This window comes from Phacochoerus africanus, chromosome 4 (assembly GCF_016906955.1).
Source record: "Phacochoerus africanus isolate WHEZ1 chromosome 4, ROS_Pafr_v1, whole genome shotgun sequence".
Lineage (NCBI taxonomy): Eukaryota > Metazoa > Chordata > Mammalia > Artiodactyla > Suidae > Phacochoerus > Phacochoerus africanus.
This window is the reverse complement of record NC_062547.1, coordinates 100,834,842-100,861,912: the sequence shown is the minus strand read 5'-3', so window position 1 is coordinate 100,861,912 and position 27,071 is coordinate 100,834,842. Positions and strand designations below refer to the sequence as shown.

General features: G+C 33.1%; 1 protein-coding gene across 4 annotated transcripts in view; it reads left to right on the top strand.

Moving 5' to 3' along the window:
* Nucleotides 1-27,071, top strand: part of FAM172A (family with sequence similarity 172 member A) — a 416,065-nt gene that overhangs the window by 80,424 nt on the left and 308,570 nt on the right. For 3 of the 4 annotated variants that reach the window (XM_047778292.1, XM_047778289.1, XM_047778290.1), the window contains 2 exons: nucleotides 20,467-20,532; nucleotides 25,961-26,152. In XM_047778292.1, coding sequence (XP_047634248.1) covers nucleotides 20,467-20,532; nucleotides 25,961-26,152 — 258 coding nt within the window. Of the gene's footprint in view, nucleotides 1-1,832; nucleotides 1,943-20,466; nucleotides 20,533-25,960; nucleotides 26,153-27,071 lie in introns of all 4 variants that reach the window. The other variant, XM_047778293.1, reaches the window with a different exon arrangement.

Here is a 27,071-nt window from a genome sequence, read left to right as displayed (position 1 = left end):
ATTGGAAAGGTGTTTTTGTTTCTTTACGGGGTTTTAGAAGTAGAAATTTTTTTTTTTTTTCTGTTAGGTCTTTTCTAGAATGAAATCGATTTTTAAAATGTCTTGAATTGTTTCAGAAATGAATGGTTATGTTCTCAAACTCTGAGAAAAGATTTATACCACTGAACTTAAATTTTGATGATTCTCTTTCTTTGATATTGTCACATCTTACTAATAAAAATTATCACTTAATTTGTAAAAATTACCTATATTTTATCTAAGTAGGGATCTATTACTTTTTTGGCAGAGTGATGTATATTGAATTTCTAGAATGTTTATATTCTGAGGTTCTTTAGTTTTGTACATGAAGAAACTGTATAATTAATGTTTGTGCAAAAATAAGAAAATGACTAGTGTATGTTACAGACGTCAGTAGAAGTTCATCCTGTCACTCATAAGAAAAAAACCTTAGCTAAAAGTAATAAATCTAACTGATTATATTGTGTATTTGGTAGTAATCTAGCTTACCTCCTCTTTTAGCTTATTCACTATACGTTTTTGTCTCACTTTATTAATGGTTTGTATGGAATTTACAATATGCATCTTCAGCTTACTACAGTTAATCTTCAAATTAACTGTATTCTCACATATAATATGAGAATTTCCTAACATTGTATTTTCACATCTACCTATATTTATTTCTACCTGGAATCATTTTCTTTAGCATAAAGAACATTTTACAATATTTCTAGTCCCATCCTTTTTTTTTTTTTCCCTGCCTTTTAGGTTCATACTCACAGCATATGGAAGTTCCCAGGCCTAGGGGTGAGTTGGAGCTGCAGCTTCCAGCCTACACCACAGCTACAGGAACATCAGATCCAAGCCATGTTTATGACCTACACCACAATTTGTGGCAATGCCGGATCCCCAACCCACTGAGTGAGGCCAGGGATTGAATCCATATCTTCACAGATACTAGTCAGATTTGTTTCTGCTGTGCCACGATGGGAACTCCCTCTAGTACCATTCTATTGGCATTTAATTTTCTTGGCTATTGTCTGAAAATGTCTTTATTTTGCCTTCTTTTCCAAAAGATATTTTCCGTGTATTAGACTTCCAGGTAAGGGATATATATATATGTATGTGTATATATATATATGTATTTGTGTGTGTGTGTGTATATCACATATTATATTATCGTGATATATATAATATATATTATAATTTTTTTTTTTCTTGGAATCCTTTCAAGATATTTTCCCATTGTCTTCTGGCTTGTAATCTTTCTGTTGAAAAGTTAGTGGTAATTCTTATTTTTGATTTCCCAGTGATTTTCTGGCTGCTTTTGAGATTTTCCCTTTATTACCAGTTTTCTCTTGGGGTTCTTTTCTTCACTAACTTATTTGTTGAGCTTCTTGGATGTGTGTTTATAGTTTTTATCAAATTTGGAAACTGATCTACCGTTATTTTGAAAAACATTACTTCTCCTTCCCCTGCCCTCCATTACTCCAGTTACATGCATGTTAAGCTGCTTGTTATCGTTCCACAGGTCACTGAAGTATGATTCATTTTTTCAGTCTTTTCTCTTTTTCATTTTGGATAGCTTTTATTACTATATCTTTACATTTTTTATCTATTCTCCTGTGGTATTTAATCAGGTGTTAAACCTATTTGCTGAGTTTTTTATTTCAGATAATGTATTGTTCAGTTCTGAGCAGTTCCATTTTTGGTTCTGTTTTTTAATCTATTTCTTTTCTTACTATATTTATATTTTCCTTTATATCTTTGAATGTTTTTATAGTAACTGGTTTAATGTGCTTTTCTCCTAATTTCATCATGTCTATCATTTCTAGGTCTATTTTTATTGACTGATTTCTCTCCCAGTTATGGATCACATTTTCCTGTTTCTGTGACTGTCTATAGTAATTTGTATTGGATGATGGACATTATTAATATTATATTGGTGAGTGACTGGATAGCATTGTCTGCCTTTAAAGAAAATTGAATTTGAATTTTGTTTTACTAACAGTTAAGTTTGTTGTGGAATAGTTCATTCGTAGATTTGTTTTAAATCTTTCTAAGGTAGATCTAGAGTAGCATTCTCTGACCACTACTTAATACTCCTGAGCACTCAGTGAAGCCTTTTCACTCTAACTGATTTGAACCCAAATATTTCAGAGTCCTATATAGAGTTCTTCAAATTGCTCATTTTGAAATTTTTCAGTATTTATTTTCCTCAGTAATTTTCTCACCCTAGTGTTTTGTAAGTTTTACCCTATGCATATATAGTGTAGGCAAAGACATACAGAAACTCATACATAGATTTCTGTTGCACTTTTTCTGCACAACTCCCTTATCTATGGTATTGTACTCTAAAATTTCAGTTACTTCAGTTTCCCAGAACTCAGATCTCCTTCCCCTCAATTCACTGAGGCCAGTGGGTTCTGCTAGGGTTCTTCCTCCCAGGCCACAATCTAGAAATGGCCCTCAAGGAGTTTCTGCTACAGCCCAGCAGGTTAAGTACCCGGTACTTTCTCTGCCTAGAGTCACTGCTGAGGTGCAGATTCGATCCGTGGCCTCATGCAGTGGTTAGAGGCCTGGTGGTGCTGCAGATGTGGTGTAGGTTACAACTGTGGCTCAGAATTGATTCCTGGCCCAGGAACTTCCACATGCCATGGATGTGGGGAAAAAAAAGAAATGACCTTCAGGCAGAAAGCCAAGATTATATAGGGTTCATCTCCTTTAGTTTTTTTCTTTGAGGGTTCATAGGTCTATATTGCCTGTTTTTACTCTCCAAAACAGTTCAATATGTTTTATACACTTGTTTATTTGTTAATAAAGAGAAGGAAAATCCAAATATTAGTAATTTCCCTTTGACTGGAAGCTGAAACCTAACAACTTATTGTACTTTTTTTTAGGGGGGGGGGCTGGTCCTTATTTATTTATTTTTGCTTATAGTGTAGTAAAAACAGAAAGAATGCTGGAAACGTCTCTTCCTCTCACTCCATTGGAGAGGTTATGAAAGAGAGTATCTTCTGATTTAAGATAGTCCATCTTAGAATAGTGGTTCCCAGCAGTAACCACATCATGTTCAGTAGAATTGTCCTCTATTTCAGCTCAAAAACCATTAGACCATTAAAGCTCTCCTTGTAGAAAGGCAAAAGTAGAGTGGTAAAAATAGTATTGGTTTTAATTCTTGCTATCATCATAGGGAATAGTTACCTTTCTTTGAAAAAAGATAAAGAGGCAAAGTTTTAATCCACAGTGTAGTTGCTCATCTTTCAACAAATTCAGATGACATTGCAAAGGCTACTCTGAATTTTATCAATCTACCAGATTTTTTTGTCCCTAGTCACAGTGTAGTCTTATTCTTTATGTGAGTGCTTTTCCTTAGAAGAGTAAATAATTTACAGGAAACTTATTATTTACATGACCAATACCTGATTTATATATAGCTTGTTTCTTTTTCTGGCTTACTGATAACTGTTTTTAAACCATTTATTTTCACATATTAGCCTACCTTAGGTGTATGAACTATAATGTGTTTCCTTGAATATGTTAATAAACATCAGCCCAAAGTCATCCACACATGTCTATTTGCCTTTGAGATCGTTTTTATAAATGTCTACTTTAGCAGAGTTAGAAGAAAAGAAAAGATAATGAAAAGTTAGCATGATTCTTTCGCTAAATGCCTGACAGTGATAGTTTTGTCCTGAGTGTCTGAGTTCAAGAACCATGCCAATCATAATCCTTCTTGTTTTGAAACATAGATGTTAATATTACTCAGAGTAACAAGAAAAATTGGGCTCTAGTGTTTAATGTCATCTGCATATACCTAATGTTAAAACTAAAATCATATGATTTTATGTGGCCAGGAAATGAATCTAGGGCAGTGCTTTTTAATAGTGTACATTTCAGAAAAGATGCTGGTCACACTTTTTTCCACTTTTGGGCCAGAAAAAGTCATGCTTTGAGAAGACTTTTGTTTAGGCCAGGGATACTTAACTCCAGGAGATAGTTTTTAGGGGGTTGGCTCTTTGAACCTCAATGGGATAAAAATGACATCTTTATTTTTACTAAACTGTAACCTAAGTTTCTTTTAATTATAACTATAGGCATAAAATATAGTAATAACACTCTTGTGACTTTTTCACCATTAGAAATGATCTGTTTTTATATGATAAAATTTTAGGTTTTGATGTATCTAAAGTGCATTGATAAGGAAGGACATATAAAAATATATCTCAAATCTGGTATTTAAAATGTTTGGACTGCATTCCACTATAATTGGTTTCCTTTGTAATTCTGTATATTTTAATTTAAAAAAAAACCAGAAACATTGTTCTGAGAAGAGTCCATCGACTTCATCAGACAGCTGGAAGAGCATTCTTCATTTGCTCACACATTAAGAAAGCCTAGTTTCGGCAATTAAAATTACTCTCTTTTTACTTTACCTACCTTGAATATCCTCTTTTTTTGGCTCTTGCCTGCTGGTATTAGGTTACTCATAGATCTTTAATTTCAGTTTTATGTCTCACTCTCGCTTAGCATCTTTATTTATTGACCACATAACACAGGAGGTGGAATGTATCATGTAAGTTCAGAAAACAGGTTCTAGACTCCAGAGTAGGCAGATTTCCTAGGTTTCAGTTCAAACTCTAAAACTTATTTAGCTGTATAACTATGGGTAAGTTATCTAACTTTTCCAATAGTTTGGGTTCCTCTTATCAAGGGTTTTAAAGGCTGAAAAAGTACAAATTTAGTAAATCAACTTATGTTAGTGTGAGTACTCTGCATATGTTTGCTATTATTACTCTTTATTCAAAAAAAATTTTGATTGTCATCACATAAGCTAGGCCTTAGACATTCAGACCCAGACAAATATACACATACATATGTGCGTACATATATATTTACTCGTCTCCCAAAAGCTAAAAGTCTAATGACAAAGATGGCAAAGACAAATCTTGGAGAGGACATTTTTATAATTATTAATAATATAAGTATTAGGAAGGATGAATGCAAGATTCTTAGCTATGTCTTGAGGATAGATTCAGAGCCAGGCAAGGAAGACACTGAAGCTGAATAAACAAAGAATGGAATGAGCATTCCCGGCAAAGCAACGCTATTTGAAAAGACTCTGAGGGGAAAAAGATCCTGATTCATCTGAGAATTGAAAAGAAAGTCAATGTTGTTACACAGTATGGAGAATGAGGAAAGAGAGTGGGTATAGGATGAAGCTTGAGAAATGTGCAGAGGCCAGATCTGGTAAGCCTGTGCTGTGGTAAGTATTGGGGCCCTATCCTTATAGCACAGGCAAGCTTTAGATTAGCATATTCAAAGGATATCTGCTAACAGTGATAAGATCTAAAGGAAGAACTGCTATAATAGATACAGCAGAAGGAGGCTGCAGAAGCAATCCATGGAATAGATAATAGCTTGTTAATATAGTAGAATGAACTAGAAAGGCAGTAGTAGAGATGGAGAGGTGTAGAGCTCTTCCAAGATTAGCTCGATGATTTAATGATTGATTTCAAGGGAAGGATGAAGGAGAAGGAGTTAAGATATTTAGGCTTGGACTTAAGCAGTTAGGTGGATGGCAGACCCATCTATAGAGTTGATGGACACATTGGAGAAGGAATAGGTGTGGAGATTTATAGATGGAGTCACTTTGAACATAGAAATTTGATGTGCCTGTGAAATCACTAGGAGGAGATATCAGTAGTTAACTGGATACACTTACAAGTTGGCTGCTGTTTAAGAATCTGGTGGAAATCTCTGATGGGGCCTGGGTGAAGGATCCAGCATTGTCTTTGCTGTGGCTCACATCGCTGCTGTGTCACGGGTTTGATCCCTGGCAGAGGAACTTTTGCATGGGAGGACTATTCTTTAGAGCAGGTAAAAGGAAAACGTGAGAGCAAGTGATCTGAAGCTGATCTAAATGAAGGATAGCTGGTGATATAGACTAGAACTCCAGGGAATGCTAATAGAAAGTTGGAGGAATGAATTTTATTTCAAAGATATGCTGAAAAAGCAGTTACTTCAAAAGGCTTTTTAAAAGTTTAGAATGTACCCACTGAGAATGAAGTATAAAAGGTTTTAAGGGGAAAAATAGGGATGAGATGGAGATAATTCTAGTGAAATTTAAGATGTAGTTCTGACATAAGAGGATATGCACCCCGGGTAAATGTGATTTAGTTCTAATTAGATAACTCATTGCCATTCATATCATAGTCTCTTTAATGTAAAGATGCTAGAGGAGCCCTTTTAGGTTTAGCCAAGCTGACATTATTAAATAGTATCAAACCTTAATTATTAAGAAATTTTATATTTTTTTCTTCCTCATGCTTTCCCTCTGTCCCTCCCTCCTTTTATCTCTCTTCCTTTCCTTTCCTTCCTAGGAGGGAGCTAGGATGGAATGTCAAATTAAGATAAATAGGACATTAAGAGGAAAAGGTGTTCTTTTTAAAATAGTTTGATAACTTACAGGGTAGATCTTTATTTTAAATGATTCCAAGCCCCAGGTTAGTAATTATGTGTACATTTTATTTGCATAGGATTTAATAAATAGTGCATAAGGGTATATATGTTTTTCTTAGTGAATACTTTTGAAAAGCATTAAATATTTTAAAAATTGATTAAAATCTGGTACATCCACACAGTAGAATATTATGGCTAGTAAAAACAGAATAAAGGAGACCTCTGTTACTGAGAGAATAGATGATCAGGTTAAATTTTCAGATGATCAAGTAACATGGTCATTTAGGTATAAGAAAGAAGGGCTCATAAGACTATATTGTGCAAAAAATTATATAATACAGTGTGTGTAGTATGTTGTTTTTAAGAAATAGATGAAAATAATACATTTTTATTTACTTATATTGGCACTAAGAAACACTGGAAGGATATATAAGAAACTAAATAATAAGATTACCTATGGGGGCAAAGTAAGGGGGAATATAGTGGAGGAGGACAGGGTGGGTATGAGACTCCTTGGTATATGCTGTGTTATAGTATTTTTATTTTTAAATCTTGTGATTTTAATTCCAATATAAAAATTAATTTTTAAAATATTGATTTTCTTTTAAATGTACTACTTATAGATCTTTATAAACCAAAATACCAGATATTTGCAAGCACGGCTACTTATTTTTCTTATTTTTTAATCATTTATTTATATATATTTTTTTCTACTGTACAGCATGGTTACCCAATTACACTTAGATGTATACATTCTTTTTTCTCACATTACATGTTCCATCATAAGTGACCAGACAGAGTTCCCAGTGCTACACAGCAGGATCCCATTGCTAATCCATCCCGAAGGCAACATTTTTTTCATTCATTCATTTCTCATATGCATCTATAGAAGTGAGATATAAATCTTGTTTGTAAGATGTCTGCTTCACTGGGCAACTGAGAAATGTGAGGTAATTATGATAGAGTGCTAAATGTCATAAGAAAGCACAGTCATTGATAGAATCAGTGAAAGCTTCAAGTAGGAGGTAGCAATTGAATTAAGTTTTGGGGCATCCCATAGATTTTGGTGGTGGGAATTTGGGGGAAAATGGGGCAAGTTAAAGGAATTTCAGATGAGAGATGAGCATAGGCACAAACATAGCAAACGTTAGGACTTATTCTAGTGAGTCCATGATCATGACAAGTAATAAGAAATGAAAATTATTTCCGGGTAGAGTTGCGGTTTTGTAACATTTTGAGACATTAAAATGTTTTGGTGAAAGCAAATTGTTAAATTATTTGTCATCTGCTACATTTCCATTGAAATAATTGTGGAAAAAGTAGCAACTGCATTAGCAATATGAACAGTGTGGGAAATTTTAAAATAATCTTATGTTTTGGTATCATTTTACACTTACAGAAAAGTTGCATGATTAAAAAGAAACCATAGTGAGTTCCCTCGTAGCCTACCTTTTTGTGACTCATTTTGAAAGTAAGTTAGAAACATTATGCCCTTTTTACCACTAATGCATTGCTGTACATTTCCTAAGAACAAGAACATTCCCTTCATAACTATTGAGCAATTATCAGACTCAGGAACTTTTATGTTCTGTCAATCCAGGTTTAAAATTTGCAGATTGTCATGTTTTATACTCAGTAGCTGATGTTCCTCAAGTCCAGGAACAAATGCATGTTCACATATTGCGTATAGTTATCATGTCTCTTTATTCTCCTTTAATCTGGAGCCATTCCTTAGCCTTTCTTTTTCTTTTCTTTTCTTTTTTTTTTAAACATTGTATTGACTTTTTTCAGGGACATTTCTTTTTTTAATTATGACTTGAGCATCTTTCTTTGGTCTGAGGACCTTGCTATTCCACAGCCTTAGGGACAGTTGCTTGTTGCACTTGGAGATGACTAGCATTTCAAGAACATATCCCACCACACAAAGTATAATTGAGTCCACGTGGTGATGCTTCTAGATCAAGTTGAAAATACAAAGTGGTTTCTCATATTCCCATTAGATTAAAAAAAAAACCTTTTGTTCCTCACATTATATTTTGTTCATTTTTTAAAGTTTTATTTAAGTGAAGTTGATTTATGATGTTGATAGTTTATGCTGTACAACAAAGTGATTCAGTTATACATGTATACACATCCACTCTCTTTCAGATCCTTTTCCCACATAGATTATCATAGAATATTTAGTAGAGTTCTCTGTGCTATACAGCAAGTACCTGTTGGCCAGTCATTCCATATACCTCAGTATGCATACACCAATCTCAAACCCCCAGTCCATCCCTGCCACCCTTGACCTGTCCACTTTGGTAACCATAAATTTGTTTTCAAAGTCTATGCAAAACTGTTTCTGTTTTGAAAATAAGTTCATTTGTATCCTTTTCTTAGGGGTACAGGACATTTGTAGAATGACCCTCAATTTAAGTTTGTCATATATATTCCCATGATTAGATTCAGTTCATGATTCTTTGACAGTTTTAGTGCCTTAGATGTGATCTTTTGTCCTCAGTGTATGATATTGTGAATAAATGACTTTGGTTTGCTCTGATATTGGTGATGTCTGTCAGGTTATATTATAAAATTACAAATATGTAATTTGGGGGAATATACTTGAAACCGTATTCTTTATGGGACTTCTAGCTGTTAATTTTTGCATTGATTGATTATTTTCTAACTCCATCATTTCTTCTACTTGTATCAGTTGGCATTCTACCTCAAGAAAAGAGCTTTATTTTTCTTTCCTTTTTACTTTATTCATTTTTTTATACATTGTGGATTCATGGATACTTATTTTACTCAGTGGGCTGTATTCTCCATTGCTGTCATTATTTTGATGCCTAAATTATGACAGATTTGGTTAGGGATTCTCCTCAAGCAGATTCTTTATTCCTTTAACATTTATTTGTCACACTTTCAGAATCTTCTTACATTCTTATGCACAATTTTTTTTTCAGACTTTACTTGTATTTTCCTTGCTTCAGGCCCTGGAATCAGCCTTTTCTCTTAGGATCCTTGGTTCTTTGTATGGTGATGGACATAAAAATTCAACCCCTTGAATAATTCCAATCTCCAATAAGCTCTAGTTATTTTTGTCAGAAAAATTTTTATATATATACATATAAAACACACACAGACACCTCGATCTGTGTTTTGGTGGTAGTGTCATTGCTTCTAGGTTATCAGCAAATGTGCATGTCTATCTGTGTGTACACATGCATATATATTCATAGTTTTTACTCTCTGTAGATAGGTAAATATAGAAATAAATATGATAAAGATATATATGTATATATGTGAAATAAGTGTATATATGCTCATGCAGATATATACCTACATCCATCTCATCTATGTACATGAATAGGATATATATATATATATATGTATATGTACACACACATATACATATATATATATGTATATGTACACACACATATACATATATATATATATGTATATGTACACACACATATACATATATATATACATACACTGATACCAACTCAATACATTTTTAAAATCAAATCTCAAGTTAAAGCCATGAAGTTGAACAAGTAAACCTTACAGAGGGGATAAACCGTAGATGATTTTTTCTACTAAGTTCTTACTATATTTTCCTATATTATAGCCTGAAAGATGAAAGGAGATGACTTTTATTTGAGGTATTCAAGTATCTCCTGTCTCCTTCTTTGGCCAGTAACATGAAACTGATGATAAATTTCTATTTCTACCAATGTAAAGTGGCTGGGTAATGTTTTATATCTATATCTGGAAACGTAAAATTGGCAATTAGGAAGGAGTTGAGACTAGAAAGGTTGTGTGTGAGTAGAAGGTATGGTGTACTCTGAGGACTGTAGTATTTCATTCGGTAATAAACGATAAACATACGGCAGCTGTTGATTTGCACCCTTCATAATTAGATGAGTTAACTTTAGAATTAGGCATGCTTGATTTTAGCTGCAGTATATTTGCATGTAAATAGTAAACCAAACGTTGTGAAATGCCCCCAGTTAAAACTGTATCTTGTTTATATTAGCTATTCTTTTACCTTAAAACCTGAGAATGCACATAAATTATATTAAATATTTTATTGAAAATTTTCTTACTTTATAGTAAATATTCTTGTCTGAAATTTATGAGACCAAGAAAATCCAGAAAGAACTGGGAAGGTAAATGGATAACAGCCAAATTACAGGATTCTCTCTTAGGTCTGTTTCTGCTAATTCAATAATGAACACTTAGAAAAAATGTTAAAAAATTGAGCACCTTATTCCACTTTTTTTTTTTTTGAGTTATAATCAAATGCAAACCATAGTCCTTTTCTCAAAGAATGCATATGAGGTAGAGGAAATAAGAGTAAAAGGGATACAATAAGAGTAAAAGCCAGAAAATAATTATTTGTTGAATAGACTTCTGTTGACAGGGGAAATATTTTAGTGAGAAGGCTTTATGAAGATGGTGTACTTTAAGGTGATTTTTTAAGAATCCCTAAGGAGGCAGAGGTACAGGAATGTTAGGTAATAGAACTAATATTTAGAGACCTTGTAGTAAGTATCATTTTAAACAGCTAAAAATGTAAAAATAGAAAACTAACATATAACAAAGATTAGAACCATATAAAAAAGAAAGTACTAGATTAAATAATACCCAATAAAATGTATGAACATCAAAATATAGTCAATAAAGTTAAAAATTCAGTGGACCAGTCAAATAGCAAATTAGATGCAGTTGAAGGGAGAATTAGAATCCTAGAAGGTAGACCTAAGAAAATTACTCAGTATGTATCCTTGAAAGATAAAAAGAAATGGTAAATATGAAAGAGAGCTTATAATAGGGAAAGTATAATAAGAATGTCCAATATATGTCTAGTTAGGACTTTCAGAAGGAGAGAATGGGAGTGAGGAAATACTTAAAATACTGTCTGTGAATTATTCTGAATTGGTGATAGGTTCAGGAAGTACACTGAGTCCCCTCATGAAGATTGATAAGACTTAATAATCTACACCTAGACATTATAGAGAATCTGTAGCACATCAGAGACATAGGGAAAGGCCATAAAAGAAGCCAGAGAATGAAGCCTGATTACCTACAATCTCAATTAGACTGACAGAAATATTAACAGCAACCATGGAAACCAGAGACACTAGAGAAAATAACTATTGATCTAAAACTTTATGCCTAAATAAAATTATCATTCAGTGTTAAGTCCAGATAGTGACATTTCCAAACAAAAAAGTAAATTTACTTTTTTCATGAAGAACCAATGAAGAAGAAAACTGAACTAATGAGAGCAAGAGAGATGCACCCAAGGAGGAATGCTGAACAAATGAATTGGTAATCACATGGGAAATTGAAACAGACTTTACCTAAATAAAGCAACAACAAAATAATCACTGAAAAAGTGTACAAAGCAAGGAATCAAATATGCTATATACAAATAGTATGTAAGATGAGTTTAAAAAGTTCAAATCTTTGAACTTCGAGTGAAAATTTATTAATTTATACTTTGATATGTAAAATATTCATGTTAAAACTATAAAGATGCCATTAGATAGTAGTCTCATGAGTCTGTTTTCTGAGATTTTCTTTGATTGTAGGGGCCTCAGGGAGAAATAGAATATATAACTTTTACACCAGAAAGGTAGGAGTAAAGAAAATTTAATCAATTAAAAGATAGGAAAAGAAAAAAACAAACAGAAAAAGCAAGGTAAGTGGAAGGTACAAAATACAATGAAAAGTCAGTTTTAAATTCATTAATCACAATGAATTAAATAAACTGGCCAGCTAAAAGATAGCCAGCATGAATTAAAAAAAAACATTTTTGTATGTAATTTATAAAATAATTATGTAAAATATAACAATATAGTAAAGCAGAAAGTAAACCTAATTATTGCATGCAGGATTTTAGAAATATCAAAGCAGTTATTTACTGTTCGAATGTCAAGATTTTCTGTTTTTATTAAGCTATAATGATTATAAAATTTCCCATTTTATTTAAAAATTGTAAAAATCAATATTAAATTTAAAATGTATATCTCATCTACTTGTTAACTTTTAATGCTTTTAAGAAGTACTACATTGTCCTTGATGGTGTAATGCTAAATCTGATTCTGTTGAACCACAAATTACTCAGCCCTGAAGGTAAAAATTACACTGTGTGAATGTTCCTGCTTTGGGGATAAACATGTTCTAAATCAAGTCATTGCTCACAGCTAAAATCTTCTACCACTTGCACTTTGTTTAGAGATGAGATGAGTAAGACTGGTTTCTTAAAAGCCATGTAGTTTTTTAAATGCTGTTTATATCAGTATCAATAAGTGAAATGGAACTAACACAAAATAGATACAATCTTACAAAGATTGTGTTAAAAGCAAGTGTGTTTACAACCTACTGTTAAACTTCCAAATACAGTAAGACCACATAATTTCAAAGATTTTTACATTTGTAATACATCTGTAAATCACCCTGCTGGTATTGACTCTACTTGACTTGTTTGTGAAATGAGAGCTTCCTAAGAAAACGAATAGTGTTAAAAGGAGTTACTTAGGTAAAAAACTAAACTGTTTTCAATTGTTCTGACATCTATTTAAGACAGAAATCATATACCTAATTATTTTAAGCAGGGGAGAACTGAGAGAACTGTCATTTCTATTAATTACAAATCACTTAAATATTATTCCATCAAATTAGAACTAGATTTCTACTAAGTAATAATTGATCAGCTCCAGGCTCTCTTAAAGTTGTTTTCTTTTTTAATGTTTTATTTTTTTTATATTTTACTAATTCATGTTTTTAGCCACATAAGTATTTTTTTCTGAGATTTTCTTTGATATAGGGGGCATAAAATTTCATAGATAAAGAGTTAAATCTTTCAGAGTGTATCTTTCAGTTCAGTTCATCCACCTTTATACTCCAAATCAGGATGCTCTTAGCATATAAGTGTCCTTTCCAGGGGTGAATGTGACTGATGATTTATGGACATTTTTGTTTTATTTCTTCAACTGAAGTTCTTATTCTTATGATGGCCCGAGTACAGACATATTTGTCTTATCTTTATAATAAAGTTGAGAAATGGAAATTGTTACTGGTGTGAATCAATCAGGTCAAATATAATTTGTTACTACTGAGAGGGTTTTCTTCAGAGTAGCAAACAGAAGCCTGGCAATCTAATAGTAAACTTTTCTTTAATCATTAGATAGAGAAATCCTGAGCTAGAAAAAAAGTCTAGTTTGTCTCCAGTTCATAAAGGGCATTATTCTGTTGTTAGCCAAGGGATGCATTTCATGAATATATAACCTCAGAATTATTTCCCTATCTCTGTCATTGTGGATTTAATTTCAGTTGTATGGCTACTTCTTAGGAATTGAAAGAAATACAGAAAAATTATCAGGTATAATAATTGTTTTTTTTTTCCAATTTTTTTTCAATCTGGGCAGGGCGAATACCTTATAACAGAATTCTCAGTTCCTCCCTCCCATAACCTAAACTCTTGCTGTTGTTCATCTTTATTTTCTAAAACAAAATCAAAAACATTGTTGCTGTTATTTTCAACAAACTGTTGTCTGTTAGAACAATTAAAAATAAGAAAAAAAAAGTTTAAATTATTTAACCTTAATGTATTACCTCTCTAATGTTCTTCCTTGCCACAGGAACATGAGACCCAAGCTGCATTTAAGACCTACACCACAGCTCATGGCAATGCCAGATCCTTAACCCACTGAGTGAGATCAGGAATTGAGCTCAGGTCCTCATGGATAATAGTTGGGTTTATTACCACTGAGCCATGATGGGAACTCCTACATTTCTGACCTATGTAATTTTCCTTCTCTCTGAATAATTTCTTTTAACATTTCTTGTGATAGATCTACTAGCAAAAAAATTCTCTCAATTTTTGTTTGTCTGAGAAAGTCTTTCTCACCTTAGAAGGATAAGTTCAGTGGATACAGAATTATGGATTGGTGGTTTTTTGCTTTCAGTACTTTGAATAGTTCAGTCTCCTATCTTCTTGTGTACATGGTTCCTAAGAGAAGTTTGATGTCATTTTTATCTTTTTTTCCTCTGTAGGTAAAGTCCCACACACCCCACACTTCCCCAAATCCTTCATACCTCCAGTCTGGCTTCTTTACAGATTTTCTCTTTGTGTTTGATTTTATTATGATATGGCCAGATGCAGTTTTGGTATTTGTCCTTTCTTGTACTACCTGGATCTGTGGTTTTGTGTCTGTCATTGATTTTGGACTATTTCAGCCATTATTACATCAGATAGTTCCTCTGTTCTTTCATCTTTCTTCTCCTTCTGGTATAATTATTATAATTACTATGCGTATGTTAAACCTTTATAATTATCCCACAATTCTCAGGTATTTTGTTCCATCTTTTCATTTTTTTCCTCTTTGCATTTCAATTTTGGAACTGTCTATAGACATATCTTGAAACTCTTTTATTTTCATGGCCATATCCAGCCTACTGATGAGCCTATCAAAAGCATTCTTCATTTTTTTTTTACAGTATTTTTAATCTAGCATTTCCTTTGATTTTTTTCTTGGAGATTTCCACTTATCAGCTTACATTACTATTCTGTACTTTTATGTTGTCGAGTTTTTCAGTAAAGCATGTTACTTACTGTTTTAAATTTCAAGTATCTTAATTCCAAATTTTGTGATGTTTGATGTCTCTCTTCAGGTTCTTTTTGACTTTTATTGTGCCCAATAATTTTTTTGTTGAAAGCTGGACATGATCTATTGGACAAATGGAACTTTGACAGAAAGGTCTTTATTGTGAAGTTTTGTGTTTATCTGGCTAGGAATCAGTCTGTGTTTATTATTTGGTGTAGCTCTTGTGGCCACGGCTAAAATTTTCTCTTATGTCCTTTGTTTTCCCTGTTGTCTGTCAGTTTTCCTAGAGTTCTTAAATAGGGGTGAATCTTGCAGTTCTTTTGGCTGTATCCCATTACTTGTTATTTTATAGGAGCCCTATTGATACGGTGGTAATGTGAGGAAACCTTCTATGATTAGGTCTTAGTCTTATTAGTGAGCCCTTTGCCCCCTCTAAGTCATTTAGGCTCTGATGAAATCGTTTTCCTTGTGGGCAAGCTTTATTAAGGAGAATAGAGTTCAGTAGTATTTCAAAATGATTACTTTCCTTTTTCCCTGCTGGAAGCAGGTAAGGATTTTTCTTTTATCTCCACAGTGAGAACCTAGTGGGGCTCATGCAAGTAAATTCATAGATATTTTGGGGATCCTTCTTTAAGGCTGAAACCCCTCATAATTTTTCTTTATTAAGTTACTCTTCATATTTAACCTCCAGAAATTAATCAGTTATGGTTGAAAACATTCCTACCCTAGGACTGGCTTCAGCCAACACTTCTGTACTGGGCTTTTGTTATCAGTAAATCCTGATTTTCTATATCTGCCTTCCTTACTCTTTAACTTTAAGGGCAGTAGTTTGCTCTGTGACCTCAGTTCTCTGATGGATCTAAGAAGAGTCATTGAATTTCAGTTAGTTTAGTTTTTTTCTTTTTGTGAGGATAGGAATGACTCCTTCCAAACTCTGTATTAGAATTTCAGATCAGAAACCAGAAGTTCCAATCTTTCTTATTAGAATGAAGTTTTCACTTTAGAGCATTCTTATTAGTCTCTTAAGCCTTTTCTCTTCTGTTTATAAACTACACTGGAAACACTATTTCTAGTGAATATTTGAACATAGATTACATTTGGGCAGAGGTTATCTTTTTTTGAAATTATCTTTTCATTTGTTGACTTTTCTAAATGCAGACTGCATTCCTACTCAAGCTGTAAGGCTATGAATCCTTGATGTTTTCTTTCTAAGCCTCAATTCAGCATTTTGAAAAGATATTTTAAAAATCTGAAGCACTTATCTCCCTCCAAGGATGTAGACAGAATGAACAGTGAAGAGAATTTGTATACTGTTTTAAAGTACCTTCAATGCACCAGACACCACCCTGTGTGGATACAACGGGGAGTAGAAGTAGGATACCTAAATTTTAGTGTTCTAAGGCTAGTAAGGTAGCAGACAAGTAATTAATACCAAACTCATATATGTCAAGCATGTCCAGAGGAGCACAGAGGTGGGATATGTTATCCTACCTTGGAGGGTTGGGAAGAGGCAGGAAAAAGTCACCTAAAGCACCTGGCGTGTGGTCTATCTCTGTTGCTTTTCTTCTATAGTCAGGATTTGGAGATCAAGGCAAACTGGACAAGTTAGGTATTGTTTCTCCAACTCTCCTTGTTGTATGATTTTATTAGAATAGACACTGGCCCTATACTATTTTTCAAAATTAAATGTAAGCATTTTTGAATTGTTTTTTATTATCCTTTAGTATGAAATGAAGAATTAACTGTAATATCATATTTCACATTGGTGTAAGGTATGAACTGCCAAAACGGTTTAATCTTTTTATTTCTCAAGGTATGTCTTGTAAATATTTTGCGTAGTGATAGAATTTGAGTTTGGCTTAAGTCTGATTAGTTCTATTGTTCTTTAAATATAAGGATATTTTATGATTTAATAGAAGGACATTTTTGGAAATGATAACCCACTCATTTTAGCTAATATCATTTAGTTAAACCATTTCTTTTGAAGTAGTAACCCATTATGTAACTTCATACATATTTTTAATCTCATCCTACATATTTTTAATTTACTCTTTCAGGTCTACAGCACTGCTACTTTCTAGTGAAGGTATAATGAACATAATTTTATTTATTTCTTTTTTTAATAATTTTTTTTTATTTTCCCACTGTACAGCAAGGGGGTCAGGTTATCCTTACATGTATACATTACAATTACATTTTTTCCCCCACCCTTTCTTCTGTTGCAACATGAGTATCTAGACAAAGTTCTCAATGCTATTCAGCAGGATCTCCTTGTAAATCTATTCTTCTTTTTTTTTATTTATTTTATTTTTTTTTTATTTTTCCACTGTACAGCAAGGGGGTCAGGTTATCCTTACATGTATACATTACAATTACATTTTTCCCCCAGCCTTTCTTCTGTTGCAACATGGGTATCTAGACAAAGTTCTCAATGCTATTCAGCAGGATCTCCTTGTATATCTATTCTAAGTTGTGTCTGATAAGCCCAAGCTCCCGATCCCTCCCACTCCCTCCCCCTCCCATCAGGCAGCCACAAGTCTCTTCTCCAAGTCCATGATTTTCTTTTCTAAGGAGATGTTCATTTGTGCTGGATATTAGATTCCAGTTATAAGTGATATCATATGGTATTTGTCTTTGTCTTTCTGGCTCATTTCACTCAGTATGAGATTCTCTAGCTCCATCCATGTTGCTGCAAATGGCATTATGTCATTCTTTTTTATGGCTGAGTAGTATTCTATTGTGTATATATACCACTTCTTCCGAATCCAATCATCTGTCGATGGACATTTGGGTTGTTTCCATGTCCTGGCTATTGTGAATAGAGCTGCAATGAACATGCGGGTGCACGTGTCTCTTTTAAGTAGAGCTTTGTCCAGATAGATGCCCAAGAGTGGGATTGTGGGGTCATATGGAAGTTCTATGTATAGATTTCTAAGGTATCTCCAAACTGTTCTCCATAGTGGCTGTACCAGTTTACATTCCCACCAACAGTGCAGGAGGGTTCCCTCTTCTCCACAGCCCCTCCAGCACTTGTTATTTGTGGATTTATTAATGATGGCCATTCTGACTGGTGTGAGGTGGTATCTCGTGGTGGTTTTGATTTGCATTTCTCTTATAACCAGCGATGTTGAGCATTTTTTCATGTGTTTGTTGGCCATCTGTATATCTTCTTTGGAGAAATGTCTATTCAGGTCTTTTGCCCATTTTGCCATGGATTGATTGGCTTTTTTGCTGTTGGGTTGTATAAGTTGTTTATATATTCTAGAGATTAAGCCCTTGTCGGTTGCATCATTTGAAACTATTTTCTCCCATTCTGTAAGTTGTCTTTTTGTTTTCTTTTGGGTTTCCTTTGCTGTGCAAAAGCTTTTCAGTTTGATGAGGTTCCATGGGTTTATTTTTGCTCTAATTTCTATTGCTTTGGGAGACTGACCTGAGAAAATATTCATGATGTTGATGTCAGAGAGTGTTCTGCCTATGTTTTCTTCTAGGAGTTTGATGGTGTCCTGTCGTATATTTAAGTCTTTCAGCCATTTGGAGTTTATTTTTGTGCATGGTGTTAGGGTGTGTTCTCGTTTCATTGCTTTGCATGCAGCTGTCCAGGTTTCCCAGCAATGCTTGCTGAATAGACTTTCTTTGTCCCATTTTATGTTCTTGCCTCCCTTGTCAAAGATTAATTGACCATAGGTGTCCGGGTTTATTTCCGGGTTCTCTATTCTGTTCCATTGGTCTGTCTGTCTGTTTTGATACCAGTACCACACTGTTTTGATGACTGTGGCTTTGTAGTATTTCTTGAAGTGTGGGAGAGTTATGCCTCCTGCTTGGTTTTAGTTTCTCAGGATTGCTTTGGCGATTCTGGGTCTTTTGTTGTTCCATATAAATGTTTGGATTGTTTGTTCTAGTTCTGTGAAAAATGTCATGGGTAATTTGATAGGGATTGAACATAATTTTAACTGCTACCTAACATATAAGACTGTTATTCAATTAATAACTAATTTTTGCCTACTTGTAGTTTAGCGTTGTCACTTTTCAAATTATGTTACCAGCCAATACAAAGCTGTTCTAGCATACATCTAATAACTCTTTCTAAAATGAATGAATATCTATATAGAGAAGAAAGGGTTTTGGACTCCTTAGAGAAAGCAGAATAGAGAATCTTTTTTAGATTACAGAAGAGAGCACCAAAGCAATCTTAATTTTCTTCAAAAAAATCTGATTTGATTTTATAAAATTTGACTTAATTATGTTGCTGCTAAAATTCTTCTCTTAGATATTGTGCATAGATGATTCAAGATATGTTGAGGGCAACCCTCCTTAAAATGACTCTTAAAGCCTATTAAATCATCACTTTTAATCCAGACATCTCTTTCCTCACTACTCTGTTTGCTTTCCTTAATAGGAATAGTAGGGTACGTTTCTATTGCTGCTGTAACAAATTACCGTAAGTTTAGTGGCTTGAAACAACCCAAATCTATAATATCTTATCATTCTTTAGCTCATAAGTTCAGTATGCGTGTCACCAAACTGAAATCAACCTGTTGGATAGGCTGTTTCTTTCTGGAGTCTCTAGGGGAAAAATCCAGACTGTTTCTTGGTGGAGTTGGTGGTGGAACTTACAAGTGGTCTTGATTTCTTACTGGCTGTAAACTAGGGATTATCCCACCTTAAAAAAGGCCACTACATTTCCTGGCTTGTTATCTCTTTCCTCCATGTTCAAAACCAACAGTGGCCAGTTGAAGCACTCTCACTTTGCATCCTTCTGATTTACTGTTCTGTAATAAACTTATAGGGGTTTATATGATTAAATTGGGTCCACTCAGAGTAACCAGGATAATCTCCTCATCTTGGGTTTTTAACCTCAATCATATATACAAAGTCCCTTTTGCCATGTAACATACCGTATTAATAGGTTTCAGGAGTTAAAATGTGGATATCTTTGGGGAGCTATGTCTCTGCCTACCACAAATCTAGATAACCATACCAGTAAATAAATACTGCTGACTGTTCCCCCCTTGATTCATTGAATGCGGAAGAGGTATTAGGATTCAGAGTTGTGATAGTACTGTATTAAATGTAATATAGTTATGGGGAAAGTAGAGCCGAAACAGAATTCTAGAATACTGAGAAAAAAAGAAGATATGTTTACAGAGTATTGCTTTGTAAAGTAGAGAGTCCTTGTATATTTTTGTGAGTTTATATTAACCAGTTCTAATCCTTAGTATTAAGGTCCATAGTTATTCAGTACACAGCAGCAGTAAGTAAACCAGTAAAGAGATTTTTAATTTTGTATCAGAATATTCCAGGATAGAGATATACTCATTTGGAACAATAAATTTTAATAATTTATGTGAATTTTGATAATGGACAATATTGTATTTTAATATATTATTTCTTTCCTACTTAGATCATCACGAAGTATGTATATGAGCTCCTGGAAAAGGACTGTAATTTGAAAAAAATTTCTATTCCAGTAAGTCCAGTTTTTTTAAATATTCATGGTTCCAAATAAAATAGTTCTAAATTCAGAAGAAAACTTTTGTATTAACTGTGAGAAGTTTAAATGTTAAGATCTTAGTGTTTTGGTATTGATTAAATGCCTGTCAGTATACCTTATATCATTGTGCACAATAGTTCTTAAAAAATGATACTCTTCAGTGTAAAGAAAAGAAATACTGATTTCTAGTCTTTTTTGAAAATGATGGCACAAAGGGACTACTGTTTCCTCTTCCCTTTCTCATTTATTTGGTACAAATTATTTTTACTTATTTATTTGAAGTAAACCAATGTAATTTTTATTGCACTAAACATTCTCTATACCTTTGATTATTTCTTAATTTTTTATTATATGTTTCATTTCTATGTTATTTGCTCTGTACATCCCCATATTCATTCCTGTTGCCTCCTGTTTAAGAATACTACTCCCCTCTTAGGGAGGACACATTTTTGAAATTTCGCACATTTTGCCATTTCAGAGTTGAAAAGTTTGAAATATGTTCTCATACTCAGCTTCTCAAAAGAAGTGTTTCTTTTTTTAATACAAAACATGAAGTATAGGAGTTCCCATCGTGGCGCAGTGGTTAACGAATCTGACTGGGAACCACGAGGTTGTGGGTTCGAACCCTGGCCTTGCTGAGAGGGTTAAGGATCTGGCGTTGCAGTGAGCTGTGGTGTAGGTTGCAGAGCTGCTCTGTTCCCGCATTGCTGTGGCTCTGGTGTAGGTGTGAGCTGTGGTATAGGTTGCAGAGCTGCTCTGATCCCGCATTGCTGTGGCTCTGGTGTAGGCTGGCGGCTACAGCTCTGATTCGACCCCCAGCCTGGGAACCTCCATATGCCGCGTAAGTGGCCCTAGAAATGGCAAAGAGACCAAAAAAAAAAAAAAATGAAGTATTAAGCTTTCTTATTTATTTATTTTAATATTATGATTTTTTTCATTATAGCTGGTTTACAGTGTTCTGCCAATTTTCTACTGTACAGCATGGCGACCCAGTTACACATACTTGTATGGATTCTTTTTTCTCACATTATCATGCTCCATCATAAGTGACTAGATATAGTTCCCAGTGCTACACAGCAGGATCTCATTGCTTATCCATTCCAAAGGCAATAGTCTGCATCTATTAACCCCAAGCTTCCAATCCATCCTGCTCCCTCCCCCTCGGCAACCACGAGTCTATTCTCCAAGTCCATGATTTTCTTTTCTGTGGAAAGGTTCATTTGTGCCGTATATTAGATTCCATATATAAGTGATATGGTGTTTGTCTTTCTCTTTCTGACTTACTTCACTTAGTATGAGAGTCTCTACTTCCATCCATGTTGCTGCAAATGGCATTATTTTGTTCTTTTTTATGGCTGAGTAGTATTAAGCTTTTAAACAAAAAAAAATAGTAACCTTTCGTGTGATATGATGGTGGGCTATGCTAGATGATCCCTGACAACTCTCTGAGAACTCTCTGATTTTATGATCTATATGAATCTGGAAGACTTCATGGATGTAATTTACTTAAGGCACAAAATTTTAAATATTGATAATTTTGTTGACATGAAATTTTAAAATTCTTAATGTTATTCTACTATGAATTAGGGAGTTTGAGGATTTCTCAGTGCTATCCATCCTTACAAATTAATTCCATAGTTTGATTTTTTTAAAAGAAATCTATTTTATATTTACTTTGCTATAGATAACCTCAAGTATTAGTTCACATAGTTAATCATTATTCATTTATTCATTCATTCAACAGATATTTATCTTAGGGTGCCAGGCACTATTCTAAGGGCTAGTGACATACCAGTGAATACAATTTTATTCTATATAAGAGCTAGGCCAGCCCTTATTTGGAAACTTTCCTTCCTTTGAATTATATGAAGAGGAAGATTTTAGTATCTTTTTGGTAATGAATATACTAGTCTTTTTTTTGGATTTAAATCTTTTAGTTTTGATTTTAGGTCTAGTGTCTTACTCTATTAAAACTAAACACTGAATTTGGTCTTCTGGAAAAATTAAGGCAGAAGACTTTGTCTGATCTTCGTTCCTTGTTCTTTTTCTGTTGAAGTTTCTGAAGAATGATATTTAAAGAGTCTTAGGTTAATTCACTGTTATAGCACAGTTAATAGTGAGTCCTTTAACTCTGTAATACTTCTAGTTCCATGGAATCTTTAAACTCATTTTAATTCTCTTGATTTCCAGAACAAATCACAAGATAATTGACCATATTTGTCATGTTATATGATTAAATTTCATTAATTTTCTTTATAGAAAGCCTGAAATTAGGTTTAGAAGGACTTTGTAGATCTGATTGTTTTCCTGTTATTTGAATTTAGACCATAAAGTTACACTGAGAGAGCTTTAGATTATATGAGACCTAGAACAAGTATCATGTCCATTTTTGGTTAGTGAAGATTCCCTAATTTTATAAACTGAAAAGAAACAAAAAGGTTTACTTTAGGAAATTAAATTCTCCATAAATTTTCATCACCTATTTTATATAATTGTGAAATTTTCTCCCGTAAGTATTTGTTTTCTCCTGAGTTCTCTTAAATCCCAAAGCTAGCACTGAGGGTGGGGTTTTGTGGTTGTTTTTCAGTGTGTTCTTTTTACAAAACGAATACCACCAGACTTTTTTTGTCCTGATGATGAACTCTGTCTTAGTTTTATAGCTGAAATATTTAACAAGGAAAGAAAAACTTCCTTCTTTTTTTTTTAATGGCAGCACTTTGCGCAAGTCCATGACTTAATGGTAAAGATCATGATCATGTCTCATGTTTACTCTCCTCTTCATACAAATAGGTACAAAATATTCTCAATTTTAGTATGTCATATTTATACAGAATATTGGGTACATAAATTAACTTGGCTACATTTTCATTTGATTTATTCAATCATATTTAAATAAATATCAAAATTAGTGCGTTTCATAGGTATCCCAAAATGAATTGCTAACTGCTAAAAATTGTTTGGTTCAGCTCACTGGCCAGTTGGTCTTGGAAGTTGCTTTGTCCTTACCTTGAGGTGAAACACTGGAACGACCTTCCTGTGTATCCCTTAATTAAAGCTCATCTTAATAAATTACCATTGTTTAAAGATAAGTGGCCTCAAAATAGCCATTTCAGTACTTAATGAAAAATTATTTTCTTCATGTAGATTAATTTCTATTTAAAATTATCTCTAACTTTACACAGTGTAGACTGTAGTTACCAGCTACAGAGTCACAGCACAGTTCTGCATTAAATTGAGATTAGTGTTAGTCAATTACCACCTCAAATACTGCTCTTACACCTTAATCATTAATACCATGACGTTATCCATTTTCTTCTTTTCCATACATACTCTGATGTTCTGATATTTTTAAAGTTGACATATCTGGATGTTCAAGTAAAACTTTTATTCATTTGTTCATGGCTACCTTGGCACTCCTTAAAAATTCTTGAACAGCATTCCTGGGTAAAAGGTAATTTTTCTTCTCAGATTTAGTTTTCCTCTGTCTCTCATCCACTTTGCTTTCTCTGTGTTTTCAATCATATCATAGTAGTTTGTTTTTTCTGGATGACACATGCAAATGAAGCTAATGTGGTAGAGTTATATTTCATACTTCTCTTACTGCATTTTTAAGTGTTAATAATAAAGACACAGTTATGTCATTTTAATCCTTAGCACAGTGTATCTTTTAAAATTCTTTATAATCATGCATTAGTTTAATCTTCCTTGTGTGCCTTCTGAACCAGACAAGTATTATAACCATAGTTAAGACACATTGTTTAGTTAGTAGGTCCCTCTCCTACCTTTTATCTAAAGTCAGTGGTCATGCTTGATAAGAGTCTTTATTCCAAAGTTTCATTCATTCTTTTATAACTGGGTTCCTACAATGTGCCATTCTTTATTTTAGGAATTGGGAGTGTAGCTGGAGACAAACAAATGGTTGTGCCTTCCTGGATTTAGCTTCTAGTGGAGGGAGCAGATGGTTAATAAACACACACACACACACACACACACACACACAAAGTAAAGCATAGTGATTGTATTATGTGCTATAGAGGAAAATAAAACAGAATGGCACTAGCACATTCTTGGGGAAGTGTTTAAATGGGGTGGTCAGAGAAGGCTTCACTGAGAAGGTGGTATTTTTTTTTTCCTAGACCCTATGGCTGTGCTCTGCTTGCTGAAATAATTGCCCTTTATGTTTTGTTTACAAAAATGACTATGCATGTATTACTAACACCAATCTGATTGTTTTAGAAATCAAGAAATATTAAATTTTTTCTCATCCCAGGGTTAGTGACTGGGAACATATAGAATCCAGGGCATTTTTTTGGTATCCAGTTTTTGTCTTTCTTATTTTGATAATTGTATGACTATACACTGTTGTTGAAGTGAAGTGCTATTGCATTACCCAGCCTGTGGATTAACCTCTTTGTTTGAGGATGCGTTTATTACCAACCATCAAGACTTTAATTCTAGTTCTGACCTGGCTGCACAGAGGCTTCCATTCCTAGCTATTTGCTATTGCTGATGTGGAATACCACTAAATGCATGCCAGGCATAAGCAATAAAAAGCTGGGAAGTTATCCCTTTCTAAAAGTCTTTTGAGTCTTTCAGATCTAAATCATATATCATCTAGATTAAGCCTAAATATTAAGTATAATCAAAATGAATGAAAATCTTCACTTTTCATTATGTAAATAACTGGCACATAAAACAAGGTTATCAAAGTACACAAATAATATTCCTTCATAAAATAACTTATATAACCCTGTGTTCACACTCTGAATGAAATTTCCAAGTCCATCTAAGTAGGTATTTGAATTTTTAAATAGTTCCCCCTCCTACCTTTTAAAAGATTACTAGTATTCCTTGCTCATATGTGGTTTTCCACTATGTGTATTCTCCAATGGGGTTTTTCTACTTTTTATTTTAGGTGCAACATCTTTCTGTTATAGAATTATAGACTTAATAGCGGTGTGACCTTGGGCAAGTTATTTCAACTCCCTAGGCCTTAGTTTTTTCATATGTAAATGAATGTAATAATAGTATCACCTTAATAGAATTGTAATTAATTGAAATAATATTTTAAAAACATTTAGCATAGTATCTATATCTAGACCATAGGAATCATTCAGAAATTATTCTTATTTATAATGATAATATAATACTAAGTATATAGTAATGGTAGTAGACATACTTCCAATATTCTTTTATCATATTTGTATGTTTAAATTAATATCATGCTTTTTTTGCTCATCTACTTAGGTATAATTGTCAATCTCTAATGAATATTTTAAAGTTTTTTTACTTCTATAATTCTGTAGTAGTCATTCTATAATTTGTAGTAACCATTAGTTGTTTTCTCATTTATGCCTGTGCCTGATCAGCAAACATTTATTATTTAATTTTTTTTTAATTACAGGTAGATGCCACTGAGAGTGAACCAAAGAGTTTTATCTTTATGAGTGAGGATGCTTTGACAAATCCACAGAAACTCATGGTTTTAATTCATGGTAGTGGTGTTGTCAGGGCAGGTCAGTGGGCTAGAAGGCTTATTATAAATGAAGATCTGGACAGTGGCACACAGATACCTTTTATTAAGAGAGCTATGGATGTAAGTGCAATTTCCTTTATTTTTTTGGCATTTTATAGCTGTTTCATTATGTGTTATAAGTTATTTTATCAAAAATGTATAATTAACTTGATTAAAAAAACAGAATTGGCATAAGAAAAAAGTTATTTTATCATCTTTTAAAAACTTCTAAACATAATCTTATCTTGAAAATGTTGCTATTTAATTTATGGTGAAAGATTATTCTACATTATTTTGCAATATTTTTATAACAAAAAGGCATGTTAAGTATACAGAGATTTAGATAATGTCTTTGAAATGAATATTTTCAACTCTAATTGTTTTGTTTCTTATTATATGAAATATAACTTAAATTATACAATACTTGTCAATATTGAAAATAGTTCTGAGAAAAATATGATTGCTGTTATAAATCTTTGCCTACTTGATTTAGTGAATTTAGAAACTAAAGGAAATATACTTTAAATTAATATCTTTTTCTTTAAAAAAAGAATCAGAATAATTCACTGTTGTTATTTAAAAAAACCCAAGTTTAGAGCCAACAAATGGAGTGCTTTAAGAATAAGACACAGACATACAAAATGGTAAATTGCAGTATTTACTGAACTACTTTATTCTTGAATTCAGAGCTTTTAGACATTGCTATTTTAAAATTGTGTTCAGAGTTTTCATTCCTGTAATACCAAAGTTCCTTTTTCTGACCTAGCATTGTTACCTCTTAATGTTTGGTGACTTGCTTTACTGTCTCAAATATGTTCTGCAGTGAATAGCTTAATTTTGCCAAGTTGGTTTTCTTTCACATGTGAGTAGAGATTTTCTTTAGGAAAAAAGAGTGGAGTAGCATCTTGTATAAAAGGTTAGTATTAGAACATTAAGTTATTCAGGAATATATGTGTGTATGTATGCTCTGTAAGAACTACATTGTTACGTATTTGTAATT